This window comes from Nomascus leucogenys, chromosome 14 (assembly GCF_006542625.1).
Source record: "Nomascus leucogenys isolate Asia chromosome 14, Asia_NLE_v1, whole genome shotgun sequence".
NCBI lineage: Eukaryota > Metazoa > Chordata > Mammalia > Primates > Hylobatidae > Nomascus > Nomascus leucogenys.
The window spans coordinates 45,397,191-45,409,922 of record NC_044394.1 but is presented as its reverse complement, the minus strand read 5'-3'; the positions used below and the strand labels follow the sequence as shown (position 1 = coordinate 45,409,922).

The following is a 12,732-nucleotide window of genomic DNA, read 5'->3' as shown; positions in this document are numbered from 1 at the left end:
AAAACCGCCTGATGGAGGGGGTCACACTGCACTATTAAGAGAAGAAATCTATGGAATCACCTTCTCCTTAGAATCCTTAAATGTATGAAGGAATCATCTTAAGAGATTGAGTTTTACACAGGAGCTCAAGTGTCTCTTGGAATTCTAGCAAGCCCTCCACTTCTACATAAATAGAAAGGTTATCCGTGTACCTTTCTTGGGACTGTGGCCAACTCCTCTCTGTCTGCCATTTTTTATCCCCCAAAGTATGTTGGGGTATCATTACACAGGAGAAGGTACTAGAGCACCAAGGTGGCATACTGAGTTAGAAATCTCCCCCGACTTCCTGCTAGAGAGGCCCCTAGCTGTGTTGCTGGTGCTTGTCAGATCCTTCCTGCGTGCTGCACAGTGGAGATACCCAGGTTTTCCACTGAACACAATTATTGACAAGGGAGGAAATGTGACCACAATTATTGACAGAACCACAATTATTGATGGGACTTTGTCCTGGTTTGGGTTTTAAGGATACCAAAACATAATGCGTGTAATTTGGTCAATTTAAAAAACTGCTGAGACCAGATGAACTATAAATAAAATTAAAATGGCAGAAATAACTGTATCTAAGTAACATTAAGGATATTAATTTAACCTTAACTAAAAATCAGGAAAAGCAAATGCAAAGATTATCAGAGAATACTGATTCATTCTCCCCTCCACCTCACCATAATTTCTAGTCTTACTTACATTAAGTATACTGTTGTAACTCAAGAAATGTTGTGTAATAATAGTGTCTGTTAAATGGGATATTTTAACATGTTATGAGAAATATAAAAAGTCAATGTGACTATGAAATGCATCATAATTTTGCATTTGTATAATTTTGTTTAAATGCATCATGCTCATGCTGTATTGCTTTAAAGGCACAGACTACTTTTTTTTTTTTTTACATAATACAATTAGTCCACAGAGTGAATAAAAGAAGTGAACAGAAAGAAATTAAGCACAAGGACTCGCCTGAAATGACCATAGGACATTTGAAGCTGATACATTTACCCAAGATGGCTTGATTTGGAGCACACCAGGGAATTCACCCTGCCTCGAAAAATTTTCTAGAGAAGCCGTTGAGACCCTAATAACATACTAAGTCCCACAAGTAGGACATTCCTTTTCCCAAATGCAACTTTCGTATTCTCACCCAGCTGACAGACAAACATCAACCAAAAGTTAGACTTTATGTTTAAGGAATCATATAATGCTTTGGAACACTTACCACATCCTTTATATTAAGGTAATCATCAGGTGAAATTACGGTTTTTGGTGACTCATCTTGATATATACATTTAAATTTTCATTCTACACTAAAGACTTACGGATTCCAAATAGGCATCTACATTTATTAAAGGCCAAATTCTTTTCCCGTAGTCTAGGGGCCACCAGCAGCTTCTCTATAGCAGCTGCCACCTGCACATTCCTGGCTGCTTCTTGTCCACAGTCCCCAAAGCAAATATGCCCAACTGTGTCCACTGAAGGGGACTAATTTTAGAAAATAAAATAAAAAGAGGCCACCAATTTGGCCCCAGTAGGGCCCATACATTTTGACTAATCTGGCATGCAGATGCAGTGCAACAAATTCCCCTAATGAACCTAAGAGTAAAACAAAGCCTTTTTCACTCTAACCCCCTTGTGTACTTGATGTGCCTTCTCTCACAATATGAAGATTCCTAGAAGGCCAGGAATATTACACAATGCAGACAACAAGACACATAACATGGCTTCATCTCATTCTAGCGACAAAGCACCTTGTCTCTTAAGAAGCTGCGGTTGCACCTGGCTTCCGTCTCGCCCCTCAGGGAAGTGTGTTCATATGAATACTCCAAGGTTCAGAAAGAAGTACAGGACTAAGTACCCACTATCCCAACTCCAGTCCCAAACTGGGAGGTCAGCAAGTCCCATCAATTCCTAGCAGCAGCAGGTACCTGGAGCCTCAGGTAGAGGGGAGTTTAACAAATGAGGGTTTATGCTTTAGGGTTCATGTCACGTCCTCCACCAGCTTCCAAGACACTCAAAACACGGTGTCACACGCTGCAGGTCTCAGTTACCCTTCCAGCCTAGAAACCTCTTACACAACTCTATCTCCTAAGTCTACTACAGTGACCTACATACAGTAGGTGCTTAATCAATTGCTCATTTTCATTCTGAACGGAACTAACCTTATTGGAATGGAGTTAATATCTGAGAAGAGAGAAGCTTAAAACCTGGCTGAGCCTTACCAGGAAAGGTAGAGCAAACTAGCAGAAGAGAATTCCTCAATAACTCAATTAGGTATATCCATTGTGGTAAGAAGAATTAAGTGAAAAGAAAAGTATTCAGGTTTCCATTTCAATTGCTAAACCAAAACATTTGCCCCCCTGGCATCAGGCAGACAAGTTCAAATCTTGGCTCACTCTTTGCTCACTGCATAACCTTGGACAAATGAGCCCCCTTTAAGCCTCGGTTTCTTTCACCTCTAAAATGGGGATAATGAGCCTATCCATAGAGAATTGTTAGGAATATATAAGAAAACAAACGGCTGGAAGATAGCAAATGCACAATAAGTGGTAGCTATTATGAGCCTAGCATTTGAAACTCCAAAGTAAAATCTTAATTAGGGAACAATTTAATTTAAAAAATATTTTTAATTGACATATGTATCACTTACCAATTCCATATTTAGACTTATAATAAGACTTTGTAAATTCATCACAGTCATAAAGGAGCACTTTTCTTCCCCACACATTGATGGTGACTCCTAGGGACAGGTCACTATCTTTGTAAAACTCTTGGTCTATTTTTCCTAGCTAAGAAAGACAAAGGAACATAGCATTGGCACCATGGACCCTCCAAAGAACCAGGAACCCCTTCCCAGAGAAAAAAAGGAAATTAAAGATAAAACTTCAATCTTTAATAACTAAATTTTAAAAATCAAATAAAAAGGCAACCAGTTGATGTTAATATTCTAAAATATTATTTTAGCCCTGTAGTATTATACTTACAAACTGCAATGCATTGCATATATTTATATAGACATTTCAGCATGTTTATTACTGATAAATAGCAGTAAAATGCATACATTTATGTATTCATTGATTTCATTCACAATCTCACAAGAGAAGAGTACGTAACTCGCCCCACTGTTCAGGTTCCAAAAGAGGTCACACTAGAAACAGGTAACAAAATATGAGGTTCCTTCCCTTATATCTATCGAACTGGTAGCTACCCTCTTGGTTCTTTATAAAGTCACCATATGAATTGGGAACTGCTCGATCTGTTACCTGGCCGGGTTGGTAGACTCTAGGTGGGCAATTCTGGAAGACAAAATCAAAACAAGATGTGGTAGGATTTAATCCATTCCCTTTCTTACTATAACCCCAGGGCTGGCATAGAGGTGGCACTCAATGAATATTTGTTGAATGAATGAATAAAATGAATTAACTGATGTTGGCATGCTGTGAATGTCATGTTTCTCATTATTATTTTGTATTTAGCCTATTTTTCAAAGCCATTCTAAAAACAGGTTTTTCTGGCACCTCCTGGTTGCCTGCTATGCGTATCCCAGGGCTCCCTCTGGGACAAATTGTGCCTCCCCTGCCTCCTAGCAAACGCAGTAGGGCTTCCAGCAGTGGGCTCAGAGAATCTGGGAAAGCCTCTCGGTGAGGACTGAATGGCCAGCAGTTATTTGTCTCAGAAATTAGCATTATGGTAACCTTTCCATATGCGCTAAGACACCTTATCCAAATAAGAAAGAAAATATAACATAGAGCTTTTGAAGAAGGCTTTATGTTTTTAAGTGTCCTTATAGGTGTTTACAGGTCCTCAGATGGCATTTTTTTTGTTTTGTTTTGTTTTACTATGTTATGACATTTTAAAGATGGGGAAATAAGCTGAAAGAGGTTAAGTGATTTGCCCAAGGTAACGCGGCTATTAAGGGGCAGACTCAGAACTCTAATCCAGGTCTGGGCTGCTTCTGCTGCACCCAAATTACATGAGCTCTCAAATGGCCATAAATATTTGTAGAAATCAATCTGACAACTCTTTTTAATATTAAATAAAATCGAAAAGTCGTCACTGCCACTAGCTAGTGGCTAGTTGGTGACTAGTTGCTACATTCAGAAAAGGCACTTTGGTTTGTAAACTTGCATGTGCATGTTTGTGAGTGCATGTGTACATGCACGTAGCTGCACGTGTATAAGTGTGTGTTTGTATTCACAACCCAGACCAAACCATGGGCTCTCTTCAGTAGTCTGCAGTGCCCTGTCCAAAGCCACAAGCAATTCTTTTACTAAGGAGTCATTTAGTTTCATAAAACTGGATGTGAACTCAATGATGTATAGGTGCTTTCTCTTACATTTGACTTTTTTCCTTTACTTGCCTTAACTTCAATGTTCCAACTCTAATTGATCATATTCTCTGTGTTTCTTTCACAGATGTATATTAACAGAGAGCATAAAATGGAAGTTTTCTGAACACCTGAACTAGTGCATGGTTACTATCATCACATAGTCATAACACACAACATTCCGAACAGTAACTAGTCTTTTGACCCACAAGCAAATTCAGAAGGTGGTTGTGTCCACTGCTCACCTTGGGCAGCTTACTCCTCCGGAGGAACATTGTGACAGTATCTCGGCCTGAGTTGGGTGGAAGCAGTTCTTTGATTTCAACAGTATCATCACACAGGAAGTAATGCAGGATGAGTTCTCTACGGTCTCCAAACATCGAGACTGAGTCATCCCACAGGCAGAAGAAACGCAAAATCTTGCCATGATACTGGTAGAACTGTTTTGGGGTGTTGAGGGATTTGTAGGGACGTAAGGGCTCTACGTGTTCTACAGCCTGCAAATGGAGAAAATGTCAATAATAGTTGCAGGGTTTGCATAATCACTTCTAAGATACACACAATCAAGTGACAAATATATAAAGATATATTTTTGGTCAGGCACGGTGGCTGATGCCTGTAATTCCAGCATTTTGGGAGGACAAGGAGGGAAAACTGCTTGAGTTCAGGAGTTCAAGACCAGCCTGTGCAACATGGCAAAAACACAACTCTTAAAAAAAATAATAATAATTGCCAGGTGTGGTGTCACACGCCTGTAGTCCCAGCTACTTGGGAGGCTGAGATGGGAGAATTGCTTGACCCCAGGAGGTCAAGGCTGCAGTGCGCCATGTTCACACCACTGCACTACAGTCTGGTCAACAGACTGAGACTCCATTTCAGAGGAAAAAAAGAAAGAAAACAAAAAAGATATATTTTTCTACAGATTATTCTGTGATTTTGTTTTTAATTTCAACTATGACATAGATACATATGCACCTATAACCAGTTTTAACCTTAACAATTGGTCGGGCCGGTGGCTCACGCCTGTAATCCAGCACTTTGGGAGGCCGAGGTCAGGATATGGAGACCATCTGGCTAACACGGTGAAAAACCTTGTCTCTACTAAAAATACAAAAAATTAGCCGGGAGTGGTGGCAGGCACCTGTAGTCCCAGCTACTCGGGAGGCTGAGGCAGGAGAATGGTATGAACCCAGGAGGTGGAGCTCGCAGTGAGCAGAGATCGTGCCACTGCACTCCAGCCTGGGCGACAGAGTAAGACTCCATCTCAAAAAAAAAAAAAAAAAAAAAAAAAAAAAAAGAATAGAGACAAACAAGTATGAGGAAGTTTTTCATATAAACATTAATACACTAAACTATACTTCTGGCCAGGTGGGGTGGCTCACACCTGTAATCTCAGCACCTTGGGAAGCCACAGTTGGGTCGATCACTTGAGGCCAGGAGTTTGAGACCAGCCTGGCCGTCTCTACTAAAAATACAAAAAAGTTCAGCCAGGTCCGGTGGCAGGTGCCAGTAATCCCAGCTACTCAGGAGGCTGAGGCAGGAGGATCCCTTGAACCTGGGAGGCAGAGGTTGCAGTGAGCCGAGATTGTGTCACTGCACTCCAGCCTGGGCAACAGAGCAATACTCTGTCCAAAAAAAGAAAAAAAAAAAAGATTAAAAAAAGAAAAAAACTATACTTCTTTAATATTTTTTAAAACTGACTTTTCAAGAAGATTTAAAATTCTTATTTAAGAACAGACAAAACTAATCTATGGTGACAGAAATAAGAACAGTAATTGCCTCTGGGTAGGGAATTTGACCAGAAAGGGGGAGAAAGGAACTTTCTGAGGTGGTAAAAATATTCTACATCTCGATTTTTGTGTTGGTTACTCAACTGCACACATTTTACAAAACTTGTTGACCTATACACTTAAGATTTATATGTTTGACTCTATGTTAATTGACTCTATCTCAACCAAAAACATAATTTGTCTTTTCACTGGGAAATTCATATGTGTACATACTTCTTACTCATTCAAAGATTTTTGTGAACGTAAAAGGGAAGAAATATATTCACTGTTTTATTTTAGCTCAAAAGGCTTTAGGTATCAAGGATAAGAATGCCCCGGAGAAACAGGAGCACAGCAAATGGAGAAGGTCTTAAGGTCTGCAGAGCCTCTGCCTCAGCTGTCCTCTGTCCCAGGAACCACTAGTTCCAGAGTCTTCTTGATGCAACTCTTCCCTCTATTTGCACTTTCGCAGCCCTGTCATGGAGTAAAACTGCCCCCATTTCATCTGATGTAACCAAATAGGACTGTTATATAAGGAAGTGCACACTGACAAGGGAGATGTTATCCCAAATCAGGTTATACAATCTTTTTGTAAATTCTCGAAATTTCTATCTGTCGAAGGCAGTCTTAACCCAAGACAGTGGGGAGACATGATGGCTTTCCAAAGACTCTTCAGTCTTATCCCTGATATTTAAATGAAATTATGGGACCACTATTTCAATCGATTGAAAAATGTTTCTTTGGCATTATGAGGCTTCTAAGAAAAGCATTATTGATAATATACCATTGGGATTCTTTTCGGTCTAAGTTAAATTGTTTAATTTTAACTTTACAATTCAAGACAGCAAATGCTGCAGAAATAAATGTATGAAAGTCAACATAGAAGCCTCTTATTAAACTCCTAATTTCCCAAAGATTTCTATATTTATTGAAGAATCTTCTCCGGAATAAATGCTAAAATGATGTCCCCACTCTGAAAGGAAATTATTTAAAACATTTCTTGGCTGTTCTTGGTATTTATTCTCAATTCCTGGCACAAAAGATCTTTTCCTGGAGGTGGCTGGCAAGATGGCCGAATAGGAACAGCTCTGGTCTGCAGCTCCCAGGAAGATCAATGCAGAAGGAGGGTGATTTCTGCATTTCCAACTGAGGTATCCGGCTCATCTCACTGGGACTGGTTAGACAGTAGGTGCAGCCCATGGAGGGCGAGCTGAAGCAGGGTAGGGCATCGCCTCACCCTGGAAGTGCAAGGGGTCAGGGAACTCCCTCCCCTAGCCAAGGCAAGCCGTGAGGGACGGTGTGGTGAGGAATAGCGTACTCTGGCCCAGATACTATGCTTTTCCCATGGTCTTTGCAACCCTCAGACCAGGAGATTCCCTCGGGTGCCTACACCACCAGGGCCCTAGGTTTCAAGCACAAAACTGGGCAGCTGTTTGGGCAGACACCAAGCTAGCTGCAGGAGTTTTTTTCATACCCCAGTGGTGCCTGGAACACCAGTGAGACAGAACTGCTCACTCCCCTGGAAAAGAGGTGGAAGCCAGGGAGCCAAGTGGTCTAGCTCAGTGGATCCCCCCAGCAAGCTAAGACCAATGGCTTGAAATTCTCGCTGCCGGCACAGCAGTCTGAAGTCGATTTGGGACGCTGCAGCTTGGTGGGGGAGGGGCGTCCCCCATTACTGAGGCTTGTTTAGGCGGTTTTCCCCTCACAGTGTAAACAAAGCCGCCAGGAACTTGTAACTGGGCGGAGTCCACCACAGCTCAGCAATGATTTTGTAGCCAGACTACCTCTCTAGATTCCTCCTCTCTGGGTAAGCCATCTCTGAAAGAAAGGCAGCAGCCCCAGTCACAGGCTTATAGATAAAACTCCCATCTTCCTGGGACACAGCACATGGGGGAAGGGGTGGCTGTGGGCACAGCTTCGGCAGACTTAAACGTTCCTCCTGCCAGCTCTAAAGAGAGCAGCAGACCTCCCGGCACAGTGCTCGAGCTCTGCTAAAGGACAGATTGCCTCCTCAAGTGGGTCCCTGACCCCTGTGCCTCCTGCTAGGAGACACCTCCCAACAGGGGTTGACAGACACCTCTTAAAGGAGACCTCCGGCTGGCATCTGGAGGGTGCCCCTCTGGGATGAAGCTTCCAGAGGAAGAAACAGGCAGCAATCTTTGCTGTTGTGCAGCCTCTGCTGGTGATACCCAGGCAAACAAGGTCTGGATTGGACCTCCAGCAAACTCCAGCAGACCTGCAGCAGAGAAGCCTGACTATTAGAAGGAAAACTAACAAACAAAAAGGAATAGCATCAACATCAACAAAAAGGATGTCCAAACGAAAACTCCATCTGAAGGTCACCAACAGCAAAGACCAAAGGTAGATAAATCCACAAAGATGAAGAAAAACCAGCACAAAAAGGCTGAAAAATTCCCAAAACCAGAACACCTCTTCTCCTCCAAAGGATCACAACTCCTCACCAGCAAGAGAACAAAACTGGACGAAGAATGGGTTTGATGAATTGACAGAAGTAGACTTCAGAAGGTGGGTAATAACAAACTCCTCTGAGCTAAAGGAGCATGTTCTAACCCAATGCAAGGAAGCTAAGAACCTTGAAAAAACGTTAGAGGAATTGCTAACTAGAATAACCAGTTTAGAGAAGAATATAAATGACCTGATGGAGCTGAAAAACACAGCACAAGAACTTTGTGAAGCATACACAAATATCAATAGCTGAATCGATTAAGTGGAAGAAAGGATATCAGAGATGGAAGATCAACTTAATGAAATAAAGCGTGAAGACAAGATTAGAGAAGAATGAAAAGGAACAAACAAAGCCTCCAAGAAATACGGGACTATGTGAAAAGACCAAATGTATGTTTGATTGGCGTACCTGAAAGTGATAGGGAGAATGGAACCAAGTTGGAAAACACACTTCAGGATATTATCCAGGAGAACTTCCCCAACCTAGCAAGACAGGCAAACATTCAAATTTAGGAAATACAGAGGACACCACAAAGATACTCCTCAAGAAGAGCAACTCCAAGACACATAATTGTCAGATTCACCAAAGTTGAAATGAAGGAAAAAGTGTCAAGGGCAGCCAGAGAGAAAGGTCAGGTTACCCACAAAGGTAAGCCCATCAGACTAAGAACTGATCTCTCGGCAGAAACTCTACAAGCCAGAAGAGAGTGGGGGCCAATGTTCAACATTCTTAAAGAAAAGAATTTTCAACCCAGAATTTCATATCCAGCCAAACTAAGCTTCATAAGCAAGGGGGAAATAAAATCCTTTACAGATTAGCAAATGCTGAAAGATTTTGTCATCACCAGGCCTGCCTTACAAGAGCTCCTGAAGGAAGCACTGAACGTGGAAAGGAAAAACCAGTACCAACCGCTGCAAAAACATACCAAATTGTAAAGACCATTGACACTATGAAGAAACTGCATCAATTAATGGACAAAATAACCAGCTAGCATCATAATGACAGGATCAAATTCACACACAACAATATTAACCTTAAATGTAAACAGGCTAAATGTCCCAATTAAAAGACACAGACTGGCAAATTGGATAGAGTCAAGACACATCAGTGTGCTGTATTCAGGAGACCCATCTCACATGCAAAGACACATATAGGCTCAAAATAAGGGAAGGGAGGAAGATTTACCAAGCAAATAGAAAGCAAAAAAAGCAGGGGTTTCTATCCTAGTCTCTGATAAAACAGACTTTAAACCAACAAAGATCAAAAAAGACAAAGAAAGGCATTTCATAATGGTAAAGAGATCAATGCAACAAGAAGAGCCAACTATCCTAAATATATATGCACCCAATACAGGAGCACCCAGATTCATAAAGCAAGTCCTTAGAGACCTACAGAGAGATTTAGACTCCCACACAATAATAATGAGAGACTTTAACACCCCACTGTCAATATCAGACAGATCACAACAAGACAGAAAATTAACAAGGATATTCAGGACTTGAACTCAGCTCTGGACCAAGCGGACCTAATAGACATCTACAGAACTCTCCACCCCAAATCAACACAGTATACATTCTTCTCAGCACCACATCACATTTATTCTAAAGTTGACCACATAACTGGAAGTAAAACACTCCTCAGAAAATGCAAAAGAACAGAAATCACAACAAACAGTCTCTCAGATCACAGAGCAATCAACTTAGAACTCAGGATTAAGAAACTCACTCAAAACCGCACAACTGCATGGAAACTGAACAACCCGCTCCTGAATGACTACTGGGTAAATAACAAAATTAAGGCAGAAATAAATAAGTTCTTTGAAACAAATGACAACAAAGACACAATATACCAGAATCTCTGGGACACAACTAAAGCAGTGTTTAGAGGCAAATTTATAAGCACTAAATGCCCACAGGAGAAAGTGAGAAAGATCTAAAATCAACACACTAACATCACAATTAAAAGAACTAGAGAAGTAAGAGCAAACAAATTCAAAAGCTAGAAGGAGGCAAAAAATAACTAAGATCAGAGTGGAACTGAAGGAGATAGAGACATGAAAAACCCTTTAAAAAAAATTCAATGAATCCAGGAGGTGGTTTTTTGAAAAGATCAACAAAATAGACTGGCAGCCAGACTAATAAGGAGAAAAAGTGAGAAGAATCAAATGAACACAATAAAAAACGATAAACAGGGTATCACCACTGATCCCACAGAAATACCAGCTACCATCAGAGAATAGTATAAACACCTCTACACAGATAAACCAGAAAATCTAGAAGAAATAGATAAATTCGTGGACACATACACCCTCCCAAGACTAACCCAGGAAGAAGTCAAATCCCTGAATAGACCAATAACAAGTTCTGAAATTGAGGCAGTAATTAATAGCCTACCAACCAAAAACAGCCCAGGACCAGATGGATTCACAGCCAGATTCTACCAGAGGTACAAAGAGAAGCTGGTACCATTCCTTCTGAAACTATTCCAAACAATAGAAAAAGAGGCATTCCTCCCTAACTCATTTTAGGAGGCCAGTATCATCCTGATACCAAAACCTGGCAGAGACACAACAACAACAACAAAAAAAAAAAAAAAAAAAAAAAAGGAAATTTCAGGCCAATATCCCCGATGAAGATTGATGCGAAAATCCTGAATGAAATACTGGCAAACTGATTCCAGCAGCACATGAAAAAGCTTATCCACAAAGATCAACTCAGCTTCATCCCTGGGATGCAAGGCTGGTTTGACATATGCAAATCAATAAATGTAATCCATCACATAAACAGAACCAGTGACAAAAATCACATGATTATCTCAATAGATGCAGAAAAGGCCTTCAATAAAATTCAACACCCCTTCATGCTAAAAACTCTCCATAAACTAGGTATTGATGGAATGTATCTCAAAATAGTAAGAGCTATGTATGACAAACCCACAGCCAATATCATACTGAATGGGCAAAAGCTGGAAGAATTCCCTTTGAAAACTGGCACAAGAAACGGATGTCCCCTCTCACCACTCCTATTCAACATAGTATTGGAAGTTCTGGCCAGGGCAATCAGGCAAGAGAAAGAAATGAAGGGTATTCAAATAGGAAGAGAGGAACTCAAATTGTCTCTGTTTGCAGATGACATGATCGTATATTTAGAAAACCCCATCATCTCAGCCCAAAATCTCCTTAAGCTGATAAGCAACTTCAGCAAAGTCTCAGGACACAAAATCAATGTGCAAAAATCACAAGCATTCCTATACACCAATAATAGAGAGCCAAATCATGAGTGAACTCCCATTCACAACTGCTACAAAGAGAATAAAATACCTAGGAATGTTATTCCTTATAAGGGATGTGAAGGACCTCTTCAAGAACTACAAACCACTGCTCAAGGAAATAAGGGAAGACACAAACGGAAGAACATTCCATGCTCATAGATAGAAGAATCAATACCATAAAAATGGCCATACTGCCCAAAGTAATTTAAATTCAATGCCATCTCCATCAAGCTACCATTGACTTTCTTCGCAGAATTAGAAAAAACTACTTTAAATTTCATATGGAACCAAAAAAGAGCTCATATAGCAAAGACAATCCTAAGCAAAAAGAACAAAGCTGGAGGCATCACACTACCTGACTTCAAACTATACTACAAGTTTACAGTAACCAAAACAGCATGGTACTGGTACCAAAACAGAGATATAGACCAATGGAACAGAAGAGAGGCCTCAGAAATAACACCACATATCTACAACCATCTGATCTTTGACAAACCTGACAAAAACAAGCAATGAGGAAAGGATTACGTATTTAATGAATGGTGTTGGGAAAACTGGCTAGTCATATGCAGAAAACTGAAACTGGACCCCTTCCTTACACCTTATATAAAAATTAATTCAAGATGGACTAAAGACTTAAACATAAGACCTAAAATCATAAAAACTCTAAAGAAAACCTAGGCAATACCATTCAGGACATAGGCATGGGCAAAGACTTCATGACTAAAATACCAAAAGCAATGGCAACAAAAGCCAAAATTGACAAATGGGATCTATTTAAACTAATGAGCTTCTGCACAGCAAAAGAAACTATCATCAGAGTAAACAGGCTACCTACAGAATGGAAGAAAATTTTTGCAATCTATCCAACT

At 40.5% G+C, this 12,732-nt stretch overlaps 1 protein-coding gene across 1 annotated transcript in view; it reads right to left on the bottom strand.

Annotated features, from left to right (window-relative positions):
• The window catches only part of LOC100597632 (EF-hand domain-containing family member C2), a 189,040-nt gene that overhangs the window by 145,154 nt on the left and 31,154 nt on the right, over positions 1-12,732 (bottom strand). Inside the window, exons 5-7 of the mRNA XM_030827088.1 lie at positions 4,600-4,851; positions 3,212-3,323; positions 2,678-2,818 (exon numbers count right to left, since the gene is read on the bottom strand). Coding sequence (XP_030682948.1) covers positions 2,678-2,818; positions 3,212-3,323; positions 4,600-4,851 — 505 coding nt within the window. The remainder of the gene's footprint in view (positions 1-2,677; positions 2,819-3,211; positions 3,324-4,599; positions 4,852-12,732) is intronic.